Source organism: Poecilia mexicana, unplaced genomic scaffold (genome assembly GCF_051168715.1).
Source record: "Poecilia mexicana isolate PSO_F unplaced genomic scaffold, ASM5116871v1 scaffold_9, whole genome shotgun sequence".
Taxonomy (NCBI): domain Eukaryota; kingdom Metazoa; phylum Chordata; class Actinopteri; order Cyprinodontiformes; family Poeciliidae; genus Poecilia; species Poecilia mexicana.
In genome coordinates this window covers 3,603,087-3,626,913 of record NW_028263378.1, presented here as the reverse complement: position 1 = coordinate 3,626,913, position 23,827 = coordinate 3,603,087, and the positions used below count along the sequence as shown (strand labels likewise).

The following is a 23,827-nucleotide window of genomic DNA, read 5'->3' as shown; positions in this document are numbered from 1 at the left end:
TAGGGCAGATGTGAAGGAAATCATCCTTCTGCATTAACTATATTTTAGTGCAGGGATTTTAATACGTTAAAAATTCAAATGCAACTAATGATTTTTTTTTCTTTTTTACATACAAAAGTTCCAGGAAGAGCAAAAGTTTGTTCAACAATAATTTAATCTATTTTTTGAAAAGCTTGTTGAGCATCATAATCACGATAATAATTTATAATAATTTTGCAACTAAAAACTAAAAATTAACCAAAGCATGAAAAAACTAAACCTACTCCTATGACTAATAAAATCTAGACTAAAAGTAAACAATATTTGACTAATAACTAATAGAAACTAGCAAACACAAATTAAACAGAACCAACTGAATGAGACAAAATGTCACAACAAAACTAAAATAAAACTTAAAACTATTAGATGCCTGGTCTCTAATGGCACAATAAGCAATAAATCAGTTATTCGCATGATAAATTAAAATAATCTCAATAATTTCCATTGATTTATCATTTTGTCTTTTCTTTCTTTCTACCAAAAACTGGATGTGTGGTGATTTGGTCTCAACTAGACTGTATAATTCATTTTGTTTGTTTTTATTTATCTTAAATATCTTCCAGTTCCAGTTGTGTTAAATCTTATCTTTTAGAACATGTTCTTGCATTATTATTATCATTATGTTACCTGAAAATGGTCTCAAAACAACAGAATTATCGTTTATCACAATAACTTCTGGGATAATTTATCGTCCAGCAAAATTTGTTATTGTGAAAGGCTTAGTCTCTCCTTTTAAAACGTTAATATATTTACTTGCATAGATAAACAAACAGTATAATCTCCAGCTTTAACTCCTCTGCCAGCATCCTGCGTGTCAGTGTGTCTGTAAGCGTTACCTTGACGGTGCTGATGAGCTGGCCGTCCAGGTACAGCGTGGCCGTGCTGTTTTTCAGCATGCCTTTGCTCATGACGAGCACCAGGTGGTGCCACTGGCCCTCGGCGATCAGCTCTCCACAGCGGAAACGGGCGCAGCACGGCAGGATCTCATAGAAAGAGGCCTCTTCGCTCGACTCATCCGCTGCTTGGAGAGAGAGAGAGAAGCAGCATGAATGAGTCACAGAGCTCAGGTAGAAAGAAACAACAAGACTGCACTGCAAAAACACAAAATCTTAACAAGTGTCTTTGGTGTAGTTCCTTGTGAAAACATCTTTTACTTGAAATAAGACCAAACTAACTTATAACTAACTTTTTCAACAAGGACTGAGCAAAATAATTCTTTAATGTGGATGAAAAAGTTCTAGTTCCACTGGCAGATTGTTTCACTTACAACTTGGCAAAAGTGAAGTAATAAGTACTTGTTATAAGTGAAGTAACATCAATAATATTATATATATGCCACCAATTGCTGCCTGCTATGCTACAGCTTCCAGCCTGTAGTGAATGCTAAGGCTAGTTAGACACGGCTCCTGGCTCTGATTGGTTGCTTTTAACCGGAGCATTTCAAACACCCATCCATGTTTGTGTTTAATAATATGTAAGACACAATGCAGGATGCAGGGTTCCTGCTGCTCACAGTATGTCTGCAGCAGCTCCTCCTTGGTGGAGACGGTGAGCGAGCGGTCCTTGGCGGACAGAACCACGGCCAGGCAGACGAAGTGCTGCTCCGAGGAGGTGGCCCGCCGCACCACGGTCAGCAGCCGCACCTGGTGGGCCTGGGGGGCCGCGCTGAACCGCTCCACGCAGAACCAGGTGGAGTAGCTGAGCCCGGACGGCGGGGGGAACAGGCGCTCACCTGGAGGAGGAGGAAAGGACCGCGTGAGGAAAAACAAGCAAACAAAAATGACCACGTTGTCGTGGTAACAGGCAGGCACAGTTATGAACTTCTTCCACATTCCTTTTAAATAAGTGCAGCGGCGGTTGTAAAGTTTGGTAAAACTGAGCTCTTCCTTTATGCCTACGGGGTACGAGGTGGGCGTTTATCAAATCGTTTATCATTTATCGTGATACATTTCTTAGTATAAGAATTCTGATTCATTATCATCATACATTCCAATTAATTTTTTTTAACTGTTCGATTTTACTATTTTCTCACATTTGTTCAATGAATATATCAATAAATATGGATTCAATTTAAAATATTTAGTTTTGAAATGTCACAATTTCACAATTTTATTTAATTCATCAAACATTCTATCTAAGTCATAAAAATCATTAGAACACCAGATTAAACATTCAGTCAATCTTACCCCAAATTGTCATTAATAATTTTTATCTACTTGTAGTACAATATTTTATCTTTGCATATGCATTGATGCCACAAATAACATTTTGAAGCTACACTTGCTTGCTTGAAGAAAGTACATTTATTTTATGCATATAAATTTTGTAAGTTGGTAAAACATGGATGTTAAGAGGAGCAGGATTTATTTCTGAATCCATTTCTAGATGACATCATCCACACGTCTGGGAAGAGGTCTGATGCTGACAGAGAAGAGATGGATTTGGGGAAGCTAAAAGGAGGGAATAAAAAAGAGAGACTGGACATCGGGATAAAAAATGAAAGGGATATGAAGAGAGAAAAATTTGAGCGACAGAGAAACACGAGGAAGGAAAAGAGCAAAGCCTATAAATAGAGCTGGACGCTGGGTGGAAAGAGGAGATATATTAGAAACTAGTGGAGAGGGAAAACGTAATGTAAGAGAGGACGAAGAGTCTCTCTGTGCTTCATAAATATTAAACAAGGACATCTAATAGAAATCCATCCATAACGTCACAGATTATATTCATCAAAATGAGCAACAACTATTCCTTTTCTGTTTTATATGGTATATTACCCACCTCAGAGATTTATTATTAGGAGAAACTGCACTGAAAACTAATTAAATCTGCTGCCTAAAGGCACAATCATCTTTTTAAACTTGAGGAATTAACATTATTTCACATTAAAACTAAAAAAAAAAAAATCAAAAACCTGAAAACCCACATTTTCTTTTTTGCAACTTGCTGATGCATCAATGTAAGAAATTAGAATCTGAGGCCTGGTGGAAAAGATGGACGCAGAAAATGCTGAGTCACTGTTTGCTACAGTATATAACATCACTCTGATCTATGGAAGAGAACGCAATGGTAGAAAATAAATCCTGGTTTCACAAAAATCTAATCTTCAAAAACGAAAAATTCAATTAATCAATCAAATCAATAATCGTTTTATCGCCTAGAACGATGTCCATTGGTTTGTCTGCAACTCCAGTCCTGATACTTTTGGATCCATCTCTGCTCCAACACACCTGAATCAGGAAACAGGACGATATCAAACCTATCAAGATATAAAAGTTTTATATCAGCCGATATCGAAGATTATTGATTTGTTTTTTTATTAAAAATATCTGAAATACTGCCAAACTGGTATCATGACCTTTCCTCTTATCCACATTTTCACTTCACATCGTTATTTCTTGTTTTTAAGCCGTTATGAAGGAAAGTGGTGAAACCTGAAACTGCTGCTGCGCCAGTTACTCAGCAGGTCGTTGCTAGGCAACGGAAGTTATGTATATGTATATATTTTATACATTATATTTTCTTAAATGGGATTGAAACAACTTCATTTAACCAGAAACAAACCTGCCTAGCAGGTTGTTACTAGGCAACCAAAGAGTGAGTGAGTGAGTGATTTCACCTTCCTAACTGAGCGCTCACTGAGGAGCGCTAAGCTAGGTGGCTTTCCTCTGCCTACATCTCCCAGAATGCTGTGCGTTTCTGAATCAGAGTTCATTGAATATTTTACACATTTAATATTGAATATTTTATCAGATATATTGCAAATAACCACAAATTAAGGTCTGTATTTGTTTGTGTCCCTTTCTAACATGTATCACCCTTACTTTGCTTTATGTGTTTTGTCTATGATTGACTTCCTGTTTTGATAGGACAACTTCTGCTTTATGTATTATTTGAATGGCAGCTTAACAACAAAAGACCGAAGACAAGTTCTAACAGAGTTTGATAGAATTAATCTTGTTTTTATTATCTATTGATCATGTGTGTATCATGATATGTACTGTTATTGATTTGCTGTCCAGCCCCAGATGACTGAATTTCATTCTTAGCATTGAGAGCAATTTTTACAAAGACGAGCGAGTACAAAGCAGACATCTTACCCGTCCCCATGCCGCTGAGCACGGCTCCGTCGTTGACCCCGGACGCGGTGGCGGTGCTGGTGGGGGCGTTGTGGGGCGCCAGGCTGGGCAGAAACAGACACCTGCAGAGGGAAAGCAGATTGATGAGCCGTCTGCCTCAGGACGCAGCTGTAGCACATGCTAAACACATGCTGTCAGCTTAAACACAGAGGAGCTGCAGAGGAGATTTACAACGTGCTTACAGCTGCTGCTGCAAGAAAAACTGCGTAAAAACTTAAAAACAAGAGCATAATTTATGTGCTTTCAAACAGAAAAGCTTTGAAGTATCATATAGAAATTTAAACATCAGAAAAGTATTTACTCTGATGAATTTGTTTACTGTGCAGGTGAAGGTTCATAAGGGTTCGTAAACTTTCCCCACAGTAAAATTCAAACACTTTTTAAGGATATTCAAGGTATGTTTTCAAACTTTGGAGATAAAGACAATACAAATAAAGTCAATATTATAACGTAATTTACTACTGTTTTTATTACAGAAAGGTGAGGGAAGCAAAATTGTAACAACATTTTATGTTTGGAAATGTCTCTCTCACTTTACTCACCTGACTGGTCCAAGAAAATATGAACTGAACATACAAATCTAAAAAAAAAATTATTAAAAAAAGTGTTTAAAGCAGCAGTGTGTAACTTTTATAAAAAGTATTTTTCTTTTTTCCCCACTGTCTGAAGAAACGCATCATCTGTCTGAAACTTGTGTTTTTCCTGACTCACTGTGTCTTGGTGAATGTAACATTTTCTCCAGAATTTTCTCCAGAACTGAACACACTTCATGAGCGATTTATATTTTCTTAAATTGGTTTGAAACAACTTAATTTGCCCAGAAACAAAACAAGCAGCCATGATGGCAGCTGCTGACAGTAAAACATCTCAGATACATTTGTTTTCTGCATAACTACAGAAAAAAAACACAGCGTGACAACAGACCACATGTGTGCAAAAAGGAGGAATAAATCAAAGTTGGAACTTTAAACATTTAAACATCAAAGCCTTACAGATGCTCAGTGAGGAGGAGAGCCAAACATCTGGGAAGCATTTTATGCAAATCAGAAATAAATCAGAGCAGACATGCAAACGAAGAAAATAAGCCGTTGTGTCTCGTTTCATGAAAACTTGTCAATTCAGCAAAATTCTGGAAATTATTTTTACTTAAACTTTAAACTGGAAACCTGCCGTTTTCATCAAAATTACTAAATATGTCAACTAAGTAAGTAAGTAAGTAAGTAAGTAAGTAAGTAAATAAGGAAGAAATAAAGAAAGAAAGAAAGAGAGAGAGAGAGAGAGAGAGAGAGAGAAAGAAAGAAAGAAAGAAAAAGAGAGAGAGAAAGAAAGAAAGAAAGAAAGAAAGAAAGAAAGAAAGAAAGAAAGAAAGAAAGAAAGAAAGAAAGAAAGAAAGAAAGAAAGAAAGAAAGAAAGAAAGAAAGAAAGAAAGTCCCAGTTTAGATTCTCTACTGGTTCCATTGTATTTCTAATGAGACCCTCTCTGAGCCCATTAATGTTTCTCTTTCTCTCGTTTTTCCTCCTGGATAGCAGGGTCAAAGGTCACGGCTGGCTACCTGACCACATCCACACCGCTGCCAATTTTTAGTTTTAACAATTCCTTGTTATGACTTTTTTTCAGGACTTTTTCCAAGGTCGTGTGTGGCGCCTGTTAGCATGTCAAGCTAACGAGCGTTTCAGCAGACTTCCTCACCGACATTATGCAAAAAAGAAAAAGAAGACGTAAATAAATAAAAATCTTCAAAAAGAAAGTCTTCCTCCCTCCACAGCAGTAGCATCTTCCTCGCCTGGCTGGATGCGTGTGTAGTCGTGTGTGTGTGTGTGTGTGTGTGTGTGTGTGTAGTCATGTGTGTGCGTGTGTGTGTGTGTGTGTGTGTGTGTGTAGTCGTGTGTGTGCATGTGTGTGTGTGTGTGTGTGATTCCTAACAGCGGCAGCAGCATCAATATTTCATGTTGACAGATGGGAGGGGGAGGAGGGGCTGTGAGTGGGTTTCCTCCTGAGTTTTCACTGAAAGTGGGCCACCGCCTCGCCGCCGCGTTTTCAGAAGAAACTCCATGTTCTATTTCCATTTTGTTTCCACGAGTAAAAAAGGAAAGAAAGTTAGGAAAGGCGGATTGCGGCGGTGTGCGATCGCTGCAGGGTTTCCGGAAATCAAAGCAGCTGTTTGATCTGGATTATCTGCATGAGCACTGACACACACACACAAAAAGAAGCTAATTAACGGTGTGAACATGATACGGCGTTTTCATCAAGTCTGTTTCATGTTGTTCAGCCAAACTTTACAAACGGTTCCAGGAATGTAAAGTGATTTTTATATGAATGAGCTTCTGCAGCAGCTTGTGTTGGCTTCACCAACTCCATTTTGTTTTTCAGTCCAATCAGAGCTGCAGCCTGAAATTATCTATTTCTACTGAAATTAAGGCATTTTATTTTTGTTTATAAAGTGGATGGGCATTCTCATAAAACAATTTAATTTTTATTTTTATTTAGTTATTTATTTTATTATTTTAATTTTATAGTCAGGTGGATAATTTCCATGTCTCGTCTCAATGGCAGGTTGTTGCTAAATCATAATAATTTTACATATTATGAGCAGAAATTCAATGACACATTTGAAAAATTAGTGGAAATTTACTGAAATTATGGTTAATAATTAATGTTTCAGTAAATTGGCTGAATAAAGTAAAAAAGCAGATCATAAAGTCAAAAAATTTATTTTTTTAAAATGCCCTAATTTAAGCAGAAAAGTACAGAATTCTACATAACTTAAAAATGTTACTAAATCAGTACATTTTAAAAAATAGTAGAAATTAGGGCTAAAATGTAATTGATTAAAATAATTTGAATAACTAAAATCAAAAAACTGATTTAAAATCAAAAAACTGTTTTTAAATGCCCTAAATTCAGTAAAACTTCACAGAAATTTACCTAATTTAGGTAAACACAATGAAATTAGCACAATAAAAATGTTTTTAAAAATATATTAAAATTAGAGCTAAAGGTAATGCAAATTGATTGAATATAGTAAAAACGCTTTTCTAAACACTTACAAAAAGTGTTTTTAAATGCCCTAATTTCAGTAAAAATGTACTGACTTTTGCCTAATTTCAATAAAAAATACTGAATTAACCTTTTAAATCAAAAATTAAATCAAAGGTTAATTGATTTTAAAAAGTAAGTTGACTGATTTAAATTGTAAATTGATTCAATAAAGTTATACAATCAGATTTATATGAAATCAAAAAATGGTTCTCAAATCTCTGCCACGCCTTTATGGATTCGATGCGAGTGGATTTGTCAGCCATGTCTGCACAAATGTGGAAGCAAATTGCCAAGGTCATTTTCCAAAGAACATGTTTTCTGCTAACAATCGCCGTGGGGAGTTTGTGGGGGAATGAAGGTGCGTCTGTCAGCAGCGCGGAGCAGCAAAAGGTAGCCGGCACGACATAAAAGGCGGAAAATGAGCCTGTTTGTATGCGGAGCGCCACGACTGCAGGCGGACAGCAGCCCCCTGCTGAGACGGCTGCAGGTGCTGCGAAGAGGAAGGGAAAAAACACTGACGTGTTTCACTGAGGGCAGAAAAAACGCGGCGCCCCGAGGCGCGTGTCACCGGTGAGGAAAACTGATCCGTAAAGAGATTCACAAGAACGGACACCATCTGGTGCACCTTAAAAAAAACACATCATGGGTTCTGAGGAGAAGCGCAGATATTTCCAACTGGAATCTAATTAACAGAGAATGAAACCTACTTTGGTGATATGTTAAAATTACATCGCTAAATTTTATTTGTGCTGTTTATGTTGTATAGACAAAAATAAATCTACTTTCTGTTTTATGTCTTTATAATTTACTCTAAAACTGGAGAAAATACAGTCATACAATGTTTTAGTTTTATTCAAAGACAATTTTGTTTAGAGACTACATAATGAATTTATTTGTTGTTTCTGTTGATTTGTTTATTTATATTCATTAGAAATTAAAGTGCATTATTATGCCATAACCATTATATGAAAATGGTCTCAAAACAACAATATTACCATTTATCGCGATAACCCCTGGGACAATTTATCGTCTAGTATATAAGTGTTATTGTGGCAGGCCTAGTTATAGACAATACTGGTATTTATTCTACAAAGTCACGAGGAAATAACATTTTTTTAGCAATAATTAATAATTATTTTCACATTTTGTCACTTAATAAATTTGAACAAGCTGAAGCGAAAATGATACCACTTGCATAGTTTACCTAAGATATATTTAGACAGACAGAGGTGTTTTTAACTTAAATGCAAACTGTATAAATATATATATGTATAGTTCAGTTTTGTTTTAATTGCTAGTCTCAATAACGAATATTTCAATAATCTCTTAATCATGATTAATCGATTCAGCTCTACTTCTGAGGACTTTTTTCTACTCGCTACTCTTTCAAAAAGGCAAAATTTTTAAAGTTAAGCACCAATTTGTGTTGGTCTAAAACACAAAATATTAAAACTTGTAAAAAACTTAAACTTTAGAAAAAATAAGGCGACAATAACATGAAAGTTTTGCTGCTTTCCCCCAAAAGACCTGATTTATTACTATTATTACTTCATTAAGAAAGAAGAGAACTAGGCAAAGATCATGCAGACTCACCCAAATCCCTCCAGCGACGTGTCGAACTCCACGAACGCCGGCGTGACGGCCGACCCGTGCAGCCGGATGTCGTGGGGCGTCGTCATGGAGACCAGGCACTTGACTCGGGTGAGGGGCACGGTGCTGTCCTCGGCGGAGCGCACCAGGCTGCGGCTGATGCGGTACTGGCCGTTGTCCTCGGCCGGCGTGGTGAAGACGCTGTCGGGGCCGAAGCCCTCCATGGACATGGTCATGCTGTCTGGAACGCCACAAAGAAAACGTCCGATTCAGGCGAAACAACCAGCAGAGACGAGGTGATGATCCAACAAGACGGTTAGGAGACTATGGGGATTACACTTCAACATCGCCTAACATCGGAACAGTGGCTCTAAAACATGTTAACGTTTGGACGATCTTTCTGACATTGAAAACCGTTAGAGGGGCAGTATCATGTGCCATTTCACTGCAGAATCAAGTACCAATGTTACCTCAAAAAAATGCTATACATCAAATATGACTTAAAAGATCTTTTGAAATTGAAGTTGAGTCTCTGCCTCTTTGAAAACTGTCAGTTACAAAGTGTGACATCATATTAGAGCTATGAGTTTAAAATTTTAAATATTGGAGGAAAAGTTGTTAATGGAGACGTCAGTCATTACGGGATAATCATATGTTGCTCATTCATAAACTTTAATCAAGAGGTTGGGTGAAGACATACAGCTGAAAGCAGTGGAGATTTCAAGACATAAAACATCCAGACAACACTGAACTCTGCTTATTTTTCAAAGTCCAACAACAGAGGACAGATTCTAACGCTAGGTGTGAACATAACTACTTAAAAGCTGTCCACCTGTGACTAAATCAGGCAGGAGCATGTCAATGTCAGCTCTGAATGGCTCCACAGGGAGCTGTAAGCAAGCAGCCCTAAATCATCCATGGATGTTTACTGTCCCAAAGGGGCCAGAACAAGCTCCTGCACAAAGGTTTAATATTTCACCTTATCCTGGCAACAAAATCCATTATTTATTAAGTATCAGCAGTTGTGACAAAGACGAATAAAACTAGAGAAGACTTATAGGAGCTAATAAACCAGACGGCAGGACGTGCTCAACCAGAGGCTGTTTGCATGCAGCAGTAATTAGTAGGGACTTAATATCCATTATCAGCTGGGAGGAGACACAATAAGCAATTAGGACCTGCTGAGGAGCCCAGAAAATTACAAAACAACCAGCTGTTGGCAGGAAACAACCCAAAGCCGTCGCATCAGATTCACGCAGCTCTTTATTTAAACGGAGAGATTATTCACTGGCTTAATGAGCAGCGCAAGAAGGAGTTCTACCAGGAGGTTTTCTACATGAAGGTTTTCTACCAGGAGGTTTGCTACCAGGAGGTTTGCTACCAGGAGGTTTTCTACCTGAAGGTTTTCTACCAGGAGGTTTTCTACATGAAGGTTTTCTACCAGAAGGTTTTCGACCAGAAGGTTTTCGACCAGAAGGTTTTCTACCTGAAGGTTTTCTACCTGAAGGTTTTCTACCTGAAGGTTTTCTACCAGGAGGTTTTCTACATGAAGGTTTTCTACCTGAAGGTTTTCTACCAGGAGGTTTTCTACCAGGAGGTTTTCTACCTGAAGGTTTTCTACCAGGAGGTTTTCTACATGAAGGTTTTCTACCAGAAGGTTTTCGACCAGAAGGTTTTTGACCAGGAGGTTTTCTACCTGAAGGTTTTCTACCAGGAGGTTTTCTACATGAAGGTTTTCTACATGAAGGTTTTCTACATGAAGGTTTTCTACCAGGAGGTTTTCTACCAGGAGGTTTTCTACCTGAAGGTTTTCTACCAGGAGGTTTTCTACCTGAAGGTTTTCTACCAGGAGGTTTTCTACCAGGAGGTTTTCTACCTGAAGGTTTTCTACCAGGAGGTTTTCTACCTGAAGGTTTTCTACCAGAAGGTTTTCTACCAGGAGGTTTTCTACTAGGAGGTTTTCTACATGAAGGTTTTCTACCTGAAGGTTTTCTACCTGAAGGTTTTCTACCAGGAGGTTTTCTACCTGAAGGTTTTCTACATGAAGGTTTTCTACATGAAGGTTTTCTACCAGAAGGTTTTCTACATGAAGGTTTTCTACCAGGAGGTTTTCTACCTGAAGGTTTTCTACCTGAAGGTTTTCTACCTGAAGGTTTTCTACCTGGAGGTTTTCTACCTGAAGGTTTTCTACCAGGAGGTTTTCTACCAGGAGGTTTTCTACCTGAAGGTTTTCTACCAGGAGGTTTTCTACCAGGAGGTTTTCTACCTGAAGGTTTTCTACCTGAAGGTTTTCTACCAGAAGGTTTTCTACCAGGAGGTTTTCTACCAGGAGGTTTTCTACCAGGAGGTTTTCTACCAGGAGGTTTCTAGCAGGAGGATTTGGTTCTGTCATAAAGTGTCATCCGGTAAATAATGACACTTTTACTGAGCTACGCATTAAAAGTGTCTGTTTAATGCAAATTTGTTGACACTTTAAATGTGAAGTTGAATTAAGTGTCATTAATTACAATTTAATGCAAAGTAATTTAATGCAATTTAATGCAAAGTCAACTATCAGCTCAGAAAATAAGCATTTTTTAAAACGCCTTCAGTGTTTGACTCTAAAGTTTGATTAACTTTCTGCTCTCCTGTCGTTTGCAGAATCAATTTGATTAGGAATATCAGAGAAGAAGAAAAAGAAATGTACTTCTCATGTCTGCGTCGTAGCCGAGGGAGCTGGGCTTGTGGACCCGGTACTGCTTCAGGAGCTTCTTGTCCCAGGCGCCGCAGTTCAGAGGGTTTCCCAGACGTAAAAATTCCCTGCCGGAGAAATTTACCAGAACATCAGAACAAACAATAACCAGAAAACGAGAAATACAAGAAATCTACTAATTCTTTCCTTTTTTGACATGTTATTTTATTGTTACTGCATTTATTCATTTAAGTGAAGTCTATTATATATTAGATACAATGCAGAGGTCTGTATATAAAAGGTATATACAGACGCACTCAACTGCTGTCGAGTGTCAAGAACTCAACGGCAGTTAGACACCTGGTCAAGAACTGCCGTTGAGTAAAAAAAAAAAAGAAAAAGAAAAAATATATATATATTCTTTCAGGAAATTATCCTTTTAGAGTTGATCAAAGGCAGGCGTTACATATTATCATGAAGATTGCAGCAATCCCCTTTTTTCACTTCTGATACAGAAATCTAAGCCTTAATGGCTGAAACCCAGAAAAACTGAGCAGGATAGACTTCACAGTCAACACAATCAATAAATGGACTGAATTACAAACATATTTGATAATTCTGCACCAGTACAGCAAACGCAACACACTTAACATCTAAGCAAGTCGACTGCAGCCGGGTTTTGTGGTTTTAATCACAACAACAAGCATTTCCTATTTATTACAATTAGGCCCTGAAGCATGAGAGTCAAATCAGAAGATAATCTTCCAACTACAGCAACATCTTTGTGTAACGGCAGTTTTCCTGCTGGCATCCAGCTGTCATCTGTCAAAGCGTCAAGTTCGTGACACAAACTCAACCAGACGACATCAGACAGAGAGACAAACTGGCAACAGAAACAAGTTAAAGTAAGAAACACAGAGACAGTGAGAGAAAACGGGGTAGCAGATACGTTTATTCCCACTCAGCATAATTAAAGCTGGAGACCGAGCAGACAGGCCATATTTACATATAAAAACAACCGACCTCGTGCTCATGAAATAACTTCCCATCATCCCTGAGCCATGACCGCCCGTTTTATTTAACCAGTCAAGCAGGAAATGAGAGTCATATCTAAGCCTCATCATCATCATCAAATCTGGCAGCACAGACACAACCTGTCATGCCTTCTGATTCCACTTCTCACAATATTTTCATAAAAATACAGCAATGAATTTATTCATGAAGAATAGTAAATTCAATTAGATCCAGTATTGTGTTTCTTTATCTCTGTGAAAAGAGTCAGAGCAAAACTTCAGTTATTACAGCTAGAAACAAGAGATCAGGCCTGAAATCTGGATGTAGTGATGGACCTGAACCTTCAGAGCCACATTAAGACAGCTACAAAGTTGGCCTTCTATCACCTGAAGAACGTCTCAGAGATTAGAGGACTTATGTCTCAACGAGATCTAGAGAAACTCATCTATGCATTTATCTTTAGTCGCATTGATTACTGCAACAGCGTCTTCAGAGGTCTGAGTAAAAAAATCAATCAGATCCAGAACGCTGCTGCTGGGGTTCTGACTAAAACCAGGAAGATGGAGCACATCACCCAGTTCTAACGTCCTTCCACTGTAGCTCAGAGAATAGACTTTAAAATACTGCTGGTAGTTTATAAATCACTGCTGTTGTCATAGCAACCTTCCAGACCTCTCAGGTCTACTAGTTCTGGTTCCACTCTGCATCCCAAGAACCAGAACCAAACATGGAGAAGCAGCATTCAGCTTCACAAATCTGAAACAAACTTCCAGAGTTTCTTTCTAAACATAATCAATGAACATTAATTAAAGGGGCAGTATTACGTGTTTTACAGCCACATGGCAACATTTGATAGCAGTTACTAAGTTACTGTTAGTTGTCCTTCAACAGCGTTTTTACCAGCGTCGCACTGAGAAGTAGCTCCTATAATGAGCTCAGCTGCTGCACAGGGTAACACTTTGTTTGAAGGGGTGTGCATAACACTGACATGACACTGTCATAAACAAAGAAGTCTTTATGAATGTTTATAACAGTTGTCATGATGTGTCATTCTGTAAATAATGACACTTTTAATGCTAAGTTGCTCTAAAAGTTGCATTAAAAGTCTATTAAAAATGCCAACGTTGCATGATTTTGTAAATTATGATAATTTAATGCAAAGTTGCCATTTTAAATGGACTTTCAATGAAACTTTTAGAGCAACTTTGCATTAAAAGTGTCATTATTTACAGAATGACACTTCATGACAACAGTCATAGACATTCATAAAGACTTCTTGTTTATGACAGATGTTATATCATGTTTATGACAGTGTCATGTCAGTCTTATGCACACCCCTTCAAATAAAGTGTTACCCTTCACAGTTCTACCAGGTGTTTGCTAATTGCTGCTGGCTAGTCTGAAGGAGGGGAGGAGGTTCATCTTTGAAGGCGGATACTGCCCCTTTAATACATTTGATGTGTATTTGCCAAATTATTTTTAAGATGACATTTTAAATGTGAGTTCATTGCTTGTTTCATACATAGTGGCTTTATGACGTTTTTACAACGTAAAGTACTCGTTTCTGAAGCCTCCAACCTTGACTCCATAAATCAGGATTCAGAATGTTTCACTCAGCGGTTGTCGGTGGCGGTACCTGAGTGCGACGGGCTGCAGCGCCTGCGAGGCCAGCCTCTCAAACATCCGCTGCAGCGGAGGGTGCAGCGGATGGTCTTCATCGCCGAGCGCCTGGCTGCAGCGCTGCAGCAGCCGCTGGTGGAGGCAAGCCTCACACAACACCTGCTGGTTCCGCTCGCTGTTCACCAGGAGCTGCAGGATGTTGGCAACGGCGAGCTGGAGGTCGAGGGCATGCTGGAGGAGAAGGTCGAGGTCAGACGTCGGGAGCTGAAGGAAACGCCGTCACCTCCAGGTGCGTACGGTCAGTTTTCTCACCTCGGGTTGGCTCTCGGAGGAGACGGAGGGCAGCAGGTCCAACATGGCCAGAACGGCCCCAGGGTGGATGACCACCATGTCGGACGAGGATGAGAAGGAGGCAGGGTGTGACGGGTTCACCAGGTGGAGTTTGAGGTCCGTCAGGGCTTTGACTGGGGCGGAAGAACCCGACGTGCCGTAGTAACCGTGCCTGGGGGCAGAAACAAAACGAGATATTAGAAGATTTAAAGGAAACCTTCACCTCTAATTCCACATTTTTATTAGTAATATCATAATTACTATTTAATTTTCTTCTTTTTTTCTATTTTTTTTATCTGCTATGAAACAGGACACTGGGTCTTTTATAAAAGCTTCAATTGAACTGATTGGTTAATTATCTGCTCTCATTTTAAACATTTCCCCACCTTTCTCCCTTTTTGTTTTTAGGCTCAGTGTCTATTATCTCATCCTACCAAGGCTTGGCTATCCACCTAAAATCCCAACAAAATACAATAAAAATGGTGGTTGTAACAAAAGTTGCACTAATTCATCAAGGCATTGTAATTTATTTGTATTTATCCATCCTTCATTTAGGCATCAAGTTTCAGAATAACAGTTACCCCAAGCACAATTTTAAAAAAGCCTACAATTCTGTTTGTAATGATTAAACTGTGTATAACATGAGTCAGGAGTTTTCACACCAACTCATCCAGAGTAACGGGGTGGAGAGGAGGATATCTGCAGGGCTGTGACGTCAAACAGATAGGAAAAAAAAGAAAACAAAATTACAGAGCAGCAAATTCCTGCCTGAGGAGACAAGAGCCAGCAGAGAGTGTGAGGCAGGAAGCTTTTACCATGTGTCAGTTATTATCCGCTACCACAATAAAACACCCAACCTTACTGTTTATTTTTTAAACAAAATGTCTATGTTTTGAATAAACATAATTTTGGTAATTCTAACTTACCTAAAACAGAAGAAGTTTTGTCAAGATGAAAAAGTGCAGGGGACGAACAAAATCTTCCAGAGGGGGGCAAATGGACAGATATAGGACAGGGGTGGCCAAAGTGCGGCTCGCAGGAAGCCGCACTTTGGACACCCCTTTGGACTATATCTTGCTGAAAAGTTACTTTAATTTAGTTTGGTCTCATTTCAAGTCTATTAAGGTATTTTAACTAGAAATTAAATCAAAATCACTTGGTAAGATTTTGTGTTTTTCCACTGTATAATGCAGAATAAATAAAAAAGACATTTTGTTTTTTTATTTCTGTCCTACTACTGGAGAAAAGGCTTAAAACCGGCAGCACAGCTGAAATTGCTCTTAGCAACAACAGACAGGAAATGGAGAGGAAGAGGAAGGGGTGAGGAAGAAGGCAGAAAGCTGTAGCTACCTCTTTCTGGCGAGTGCGGGCGTACCCCACGGTGAGGGCAGCGAGGTTTCATGAGTCAGGCATGGAGGCACCTGCTCTGCACGACTGCATGACCACAGGTGACACGCACACACACACACGGAGAGGAGCACAGGTTCACACACACATTTATGTGCAGCCGTGCAGGCAGCCCAGATCGAGGATGAGGAGCCAGTCAGCACCAATGTTAGAGGAAGAAAGGAGAAAGAGAGAAAAGAAGGAAAGAAGCTGTTAGTTGAGAAAAGCTCCAGTTTGGAGAATGTGGACTCAGATCTGAACACTGAGTTTCAGGTGAGTGTAGAAATGACAGAAAGGAAGATGAAAGGACAGAAACTAGACTTCTTAAAAGCTTCAGCTCTGCTTGGGGTTTCTTGATAAGTTTGCTAACTTATCGCAGCAGCAAATGAGCTTCTGGTCGGTGAGCAAACAGAAGAGCAGCACGACTGAGCAGAACAGAAAAACTGGACCGGCTTCACGCTGACGTGAACTTAACTGTGAAACTAAATATCTACCTCTGCAAAGTTCAAATGATACATTTTTTGTTTTATAAACAACAATGTTATGAAGCCATTTAATATAATGGTAATGGCAAAACAATGCAAGAGCACAAAGATCAATAAATCTTAAATTTTAGTGAACATTTAACTGGAAGTAATTTCAAATATTCAAGATAAATAAACAAAACAACAAAAATAACAAATATAGTGAATTATAATGTCTCTCTAAATAAAATTGTCCTTCAAAAAAAGGAGCAAAGCACCAGACAGAAGAGTTTTATCGTCCAGTTTTTGGTAGAAAGAGAGAAAAGAGAAAAATGACAAATCATGCAAATAGAAATTACTGAGGTCGTTTTAATTTTTTCATGCGATTAATTGATTCATTGCTTATTTGAAACCAATGATAGAAGGGACACTTTAGCTATGTTTGTGTTGGTATTGTGTTGTTTGTGTAGTTTATGGGTTTCCACAGTTCGCCCACCTGTCGAAAGAGTCGGTGGCCATCTTGTAGAGGTAAATGAAGAGCTTGCTGCAGTGTTTGAGCGTGGGACAGACGCTGTCTCCAGCGCAGCCTGCGGAGGACGCCTCGTCCTCCAGCAGCCTCTGGAAGGGCTGAGCGTTGGACGGGAACACTCCGGTTGGGCCCAGCTTCCTCGTGTCAGAGAAACAACCCAGCAGCCTGGAGGAGGGAACGCCAAAAAGCTCAAAAGATTCACACCGTAAAAACACAAAAATATTACCAGGTCATTTTGGTCTAGTGCAAACATCCTATAACACTTGAAGTAACTTTTCAGCAAGAAATATGAGCTTGTTTTAAGTCAATAGTGCCTTAATTATTGACTTAAAACAGCCAATCCAGAACGCTGCTGCTGGCGTTCTGACTAAAACCAGGAAGATGGTCCTAGAACTGGACCACTTGGTGAAATTTTGTGTTTTTGCCGTGTAAAAGTAAAAATATATTCCAGCTGTTTCTTGTTTGTTACCTCACAGCATCGGCCAACTTCTCGTACTGGATTTCGGTGCGGAAGAAGTGCGAGTTGGCCGGCTCGTAGCGCATGGCGGCGGTAAGCGTGCAGAAGACGGTGTGCAGGAGCTCGAAGACCTGGTTCTGGTTGACCCGCTCCCAGCCGTGCCGCGGCGGCTGGCACAGCGAGCGCTCCATGGCCACCAGGAGGGAGGTGATGTACACGAAGCCGCCCACCTTGCGAAACACCGTGCGGGTGCGGTGACTCTCGCGCAGCACGGCCAACAACGCCTGGAGACGGAAAACACAGATCCATCAGGCACCATCAAAATATTAGAAGTAAAAGTAAATGAATACATGTTAAAGTATTCAAAATGAAGTTAAAGAGAAAGCAACTGTGTGTTGTACTGAAGAAGATTTTAATTTGTTGGTAAAATGAAAAAAAAAATGAGGCCATTAATGGTGTGACTACTGTTATTAACTTCTTATTTTCTATAACACAGAAAATTATTCCTGGATCAGTCGGTTGTAGCAAACAGCTGCTCATACTGAGCTGCATTCTGGTTCTGCTGTTAAAGGAGAGTTTCTCCTCTCCACTGTCGCCACATGCATGCTCAGTATGAAGGATGGCTGCAAAGTTAACAACGACTCAAGCAAACGCCGACTGTCCGGGAGGAGTGGACGCTGCACATCATTAACTGGATGCAATCTGCTGGGTTTCCTTAGGTAGAAAACTTTTTAACTTCACTGCATTATTTAGTAACTAGGATCAATTTGGACTGAACTGAATTTTCTTAATTGGATTTTAAAAATGGCAAATTCTACTGATTTTTCATTTAACTATCTGTGCCTTTTTTTTTTATAAAATAATAGAAATACATTAAAAGATGCAAACAATTAAATTGCTTTTTTAATTAAAAAGCTAAAGAGTTTATTGCCTAAAATGCATTACATAGTAAAATGAATGCTTCTATGCCACTTGACGCTTTTGGTTTTCATCTTAAATGCAAAATGTCTGCATTTTTGTACATTATTGACATAATTACTGACATAATTACTGTTCTGAATATGGTTTTTTGAGTATGTCAACTCCAGAACCACTCCAATTATTAATCTATCATTAAATTATTTGACGATTATTTTATTAACTGATTAGTCATGATTTCACCGTTTAGTCGTTTCAGTCGAAGCGTTCATACAGTCAGAAATCGTGCAAAAAGTCAAACGTGAAACTCGTTCTGTTTACTGTCGCCTATGGCAACCATGAATTGAATGTCTGACTGAAGCTACAGAGCAGAAGAACAGCATACGCCAGTAACAAAGAAGAAGTAAAACCAGCCAGCTGTTTCCTGCTGCATTAACAAAGTCCTGCTAGTGTCAGCACAAAGTTTTATTAAACCAATCACAGGATGTTGGAGACGTCTTCCTCTAACTTCACACTGGGAAATCACCACCAGGCTGCAGCTGTGCACTAAAAGTCTGAGTGTGGGGCATTAATTTCACACGCAATGTGGAAGATTAATGCAACAAACCCCTGATAGATTCTTCTCACCTGTAAAACATGAAATGAGGGCTTTCACAGGGCTGAGCCGAAGATTTATACAAATTCTCTGTTACGGTGCACAAATAAAGGCATATTTAAAGCTCCGTGCAGTTTCTTTTTATGGTGATAATTAAAATCCATGATTAGTGAAATTGAAGTAAAATGCTGACAAGTTAATCCAGGCGAAGCCCTCGGAAGGCATGGGATTTACTTCATCTGCAGGGGGAAGGAGTTTAAAAATGCAATTATGCCTGAGAAAATGAGCCGGCCTCTCATCCTGCCAGTGTGTGAAAGTGTGTGTACGGTTCCAGCTTTTATGTGCGCCCAACTCTCAGAGATCCTGCTTTAAAGCAATTACTGTGTGCAGCGCTACAAATGCATATTGATTTTTAAAATCACTCCCTTTCGTGTCTGGACGTTCTTACCAGGATTTACTGACAAGCTTTTGGAGGTGCAGACTTTGTTTCTGCTCGATTCCTCCTGGCGGTATAATAATTAAATTATAGAAACAGCCTAAAAATCAAAACTGGAATGAAGACAAACAGTTGAAAGCAGACGCTGCTCTAGAAGTAATTTTGGTTTAGTTTCTAGTGCAAATATCTTAGTAAACTGGAAATAAGAAAAATGAACTTCTAAAAAACTTTCCAGCAAGATATAAAAGTTTAATACTGATGAAAAAGTTCTATTTCCATTGGTAGATTATTTCACTTATGAAAAAACATTTTTCTCATGTTTAAAGTCAAATAATCTGCCAATGAAAGTTAGTTTTGTCTTAACTAGAAACTAAACCAAAATTATTTTTGTAAGATTTTGTGTTTTTGCAGTGTATGACTTGGGTCAAAGATTTTTGATATTCCTTTATATTCTCACAAAAGTTTGTCTAAATTTTGGCCCATTTCTCACAACAGAATTGGTGTAATTGAGTCAGATTTGTAGGTTGTATTGTTTACAAATACCAATTTAAGAATTACTAACTAACTGAGATCAGGCCTTTGTGACAGACAGAGGCAAGTTAAGTACCCAAAAATTATGCTCAAGTGAAAGTAGCTCTACTTCAATTACTTATTTGGTAAAAAGTGTACTAAAGTACTGAGTAACTGATTCAATTAGCAATCATTTAATATTTAAAAATTACATCATTAGATGGAGCTAAATATAAAGTTCAGTATAAATATTTGTACTTTAAGGAAACAAAATGACAATAATTTACATAAGTAACAAAAAACAACAAAATCAGGCAAAGGAAAATGTTTCCAAATCAATTTCTTTCTTTCAATAAAAAAAAAAAAATTATAAAACTTTAGGAGAAACTGCAGGTGTGTGTCTGTGTCTGGTGATTTTTTTGTTTAAAACATATTTTACTCAAGTAAGAGTAAAAATACTTCATAATAAAATGACTCAGGTAAGAAGTAAAAAGTACAATGTCGTAAAAATACATTTTTTCAAAAAGGTTACTGAAGCAAATGTAATTGAGTAAATGTAACTAGTTACTACTGAACTCCGTTTGTGTTTGTTACCCGCAGTATGTCGGTCTTCAGCTGCAGCTCGCTGGACGGCGCCGAGTGCATGAGGCCCAGCAGCGTTCCCATGTCGTCGTCGCCGCTGGGCGACAACACGAGCTGCTGGATGATGAGCAGGGCGTGTTCCCGGCACTGGCGGTACTTCACAATGTTGTGGACGCAGCGAGCGCCGCCGAACTCTCTGAACAGAGCTGAGAACGAGAGGTGGGAAAAAGAATTTTAAAAATCTGTCCTTGCAAATAAAATGTTCAATCCACCTGCTTTCTACAGTTTTAGCAGCTGTGATGTCATCACATGATCTTTTGAGGCTCTCTTATTATAATATTGGTGATCCATATCAGTCAATATCGATAATTAGCTAAAGATTTTCCTTTGCCTACATTTCCCAGAATGCTCTGCAGTTTTGGATCGGAGTTCAGTGAATATCCTATATATTGAATATTCTATCAGACTTACTGTGTATTGATATTGATTACGTGTTTATTGCGATATATATATTGTTATTAATATTGTCCAGACCTCTGCTCGATATCAGCTTAACTAGAGCGTGGCTAATATTTTTAGCTCAATTTGAATTTGTTTAAACTGAAATGTAAACAGCTTTAAAAAGCAGCAAAGGTGCCTCAACGCTGCTGGTTCTGAATTAGTTTATGTTCAAACTAAATTTGTAGAAGAATATGTCAAGTTAGCTAAAAAAAAACAAAAAACGGTATCACTTCTAATATGCTAACAATGCTTTACTTCAGTGATTTTTATTAAAATAAATTTAGTTTTTATCTATATCTATTGCAAATTTTCAATAAATTTTTGAGTTTAATTTTAAATAATGTAAAATTATATTTAATATATACATACTCAAAATGTTGCATTATATGGTTTAATTCATTTATTTATATTAAATAAAGAGGTTAACGCCGCCTCAAATTCAATGAGCATAAGTCAGATTATTATGATTTTTTAACCCAAACATCAACACCTCTTCTGTTTCTAACTGTCCTACAGCGAGCTCCTTGATTTTTCTTTCGTCCATCCAAATGTCAAACACTTGTTTCAATTCTCCGTCACATTACAGTGGCAGCTAAACGCTCCAGGTGCGTAATGCAAATGTAATCAGAGTGAAGAGCTCCTGATGTCTCCCACATCATGACTTCCTCTAACGACGACAAACAGCCACCATCCAGGTCACAGAGAGCAGAGCTGCAGGATGGTTATTCTGGTGACTCACCCAGTTGCTCCAGCAGACTGAGTCACTCACACACACACACACACACACACACACACACACACACACACACACACACACACACACACTCTGATACGCAAACAGGAGGTGTGAGTGAAACCAGCTCTTCAGATTTAACAGATTGGAGAAAATATTCTCTGATCTCAGTCATCAGGGTTTGTTGGGAGGTCAAAGCTGAGACATTCGTGGTCTGATAGAAATTAACGACAAGCTGAACAGAACTGCTCTGTGGTGGATGAGGGGGAATAAACAAATGGGAGATTATTTGCAGGGTTAATTAAACACAACAGTTAGTGAGTTTATCAGTCTGAGCCAAAGACGCAAAGACAAACAAACCATGATAACCCAGAATGCAATTATAATGAGAGAGCAGAGTTCCTGCTAATTACTCATGTTAATAGAGAGAGAGAAGGAAAGAAAGAATGGAAAAAATAAACAAACGACCAAACAAATTAACAGAAAGGAAGAAAGTAAACAATGAAGAAAGAATGAAGCGAGAGAGAGAAAGAAAAAGGGAGAAAGCAACAAAAATGAACAGAGAAAGAAATAAACAAATGAACAATTAGAGAGATAAACGAATGAACAAAAAGAAACGAACAAATGAACAGAGAAAGAAAAACAAACAAATGAGACAGAAAGAAAGAAAAGAACAAAAGAGAGAAAAAGGAAAACTAACTAGAGAAAGGAAGGACTGACGGAAGGATGGACATGCTAATAGAGGACTGGATGAATGGATGGATGGACAGACGGACGCTGACCAGCTCCAGAGGAAACCTGGTTCTCCTGATCCGACTCTGATTGTGTGAACTTTTCCCTGAACCGGTGGCCAACCTGCTTTGGGTCAGACGTCCTGCTGGCCTGATTTAAACCCTCCAACCTGCAGCTGTGTGTCTGAATGTTAGTGAGATTTCACCCCCGGTCTGTGAAATCACCCTGCAGCCTGCGGGGTGTTTACCTGCGTTGGTGTTGGTGCTGTTGGAGCCCTGCAGCAGCACCGTTAGAGTCTCCATCACCAGCCAGGCTAGCTGCTTCTGCTCCTCCGCTATCGGGTTGTTCTTACAGTCAGCTGAGCGCAGAAAGACAGAACAAGACGATAAAGACCATTAAATTGGCTACACAGTCAGGGCATCACCTGGAAAGGTAAGTATTCATGTTAACATCAATAATTCATTGTTACTGTTATATGTCACTGTTAAAATTCACTCTTTGTTACGGGAGGCAGCTGTACCGCAAACAAGTATTTTTGCTAGAGGTGTGCCGATCGATCGGTCACCGATCACAATCGGGCCGATTTCCGTGAAAAAGTGCATGATCGGTGATCGGCGATCATTGGCTCTTGTTGCCGATACCGATTATCTCATTTCGCAGCCTGCCTGTGCAGCTGGTCTCCTCTTTCCTTCACTGCGCAAACGCGCAGCAACAAATCCTAAGCGATGTGTAACTATAACGCACTGAGTGAATGGGGAAGTTTGCGTGTTGCGGCGGAAAATTAAAGCACGTCAAAATGCATCGACACAACGAAGCTAGTACGACATAAAAACAGTGCCATACTTGATGGAGTTTGGCTACATTGAGGCTCACTGCAGTAAAAAAGACATACGGAGGATCAGATAGCAGGTAAAGCAGCGCACAGCTACAAACACTCACCCGGATTAGCATGACGGTCAGAAAGCTAAACAAATAACTTGGAAAATGATTTAAGTCTTCCAGCTGCGATGTAAGACGCTGGTTCTGCTCTCGCTGTTGAACCGCTGCTACGCTACAGGTAGTAATATCTGACAGACGGAGCTTCGCTTCTGCTCCACCTGGTAGTGACTCTCACACCGAACCTCTGTTTAAAGCTGCAGCATCTAACTTAAAAAAATACATTTTACATACGTATTAAAACTTTCGCTGTCCTCACATGAGACAGATAATCTCTGAAAAAATAATCGATCTCCTCCCTGTTCTGCATAATTACTCCGCTCAGTCAGAAACAGCCAATCAGAGCTAGCAGTAATCAGCTAGCCGCCATGCTATCAGGAAGTTTTCATTCAGTAAATCTGGATTGTTTATTGTAATGGAACCTGTTTTTGCCTTTGAATGTTAAGTTTTATACTTGAACTTTTTGGCAATGTTGAGAGGTTTTATTTTGGCTCTTTGTATTATTTAGCCTCTTCAGAGCCTTCATATGTTATCAGTCTGTTAAAGATAGTTTTATCAATAGCAGTACAATTTGCACAATGCCTGTTTTGTTTAGTTTTCTTCTTGGA

General features: G+C 38.9%; 1 protein-coding gene across 1 annotated transcript in view; it reads right to left on the bottom strand.

The window, feature by feature from the left end:
• wdfy3 (WD repeat and FYVE domain containing 3) overlaps positions 1-23,827 on the bottom strand; it is a 93,714-nt gene that overhangs the window by 36,092 nt on the left and 33,795 nt on the right. Inside the window, exons 10-21 of the mRNA XM_088008630.1 lie at positions 22,531-22,641; positions 20,330-20,523; positions 17,289-17,560; positions 16,787-16,984; positions 15,791-15,874; positions 14,423-14,612; positions 14,127-14,341; positions 11,492-11,604; positions 8,809-9,046; positions 4,137-4,237; positions 1,553-1,771; positions 876-1,057 (exon numbers count right to left, since the gene is read on the bottom strand). Of these exons, the coding sequence (XP_087864756.1) occupies positions 876-1,057; positions 1,553-1,771; positions 4,137-4,237; positions 8,809-9,046; positions 11,492-11,604; positions 14,127-14,341; positions 14,423-14,612; positions 15,791-15,874; positions 16,787-16,984; positions 17,289-17,560; positions 20,330-20,523; positions 22,531-22,641 (2,117 nt within the window). The remainder of the gene's footprint in view (positions 1-875; positions 1,058-1,552; positions 1,772-4,136; positions 4,238-8,808; positions 9,047-11,491; positions 11,605-14,126; positions 14,342-14,422; positions 14,613-15,790; positions 15,875-16,786; positions 16,985-17,288; positions 17,561-20,329; positions 20,524-22,530; positions 22,642-23,827) is intronic.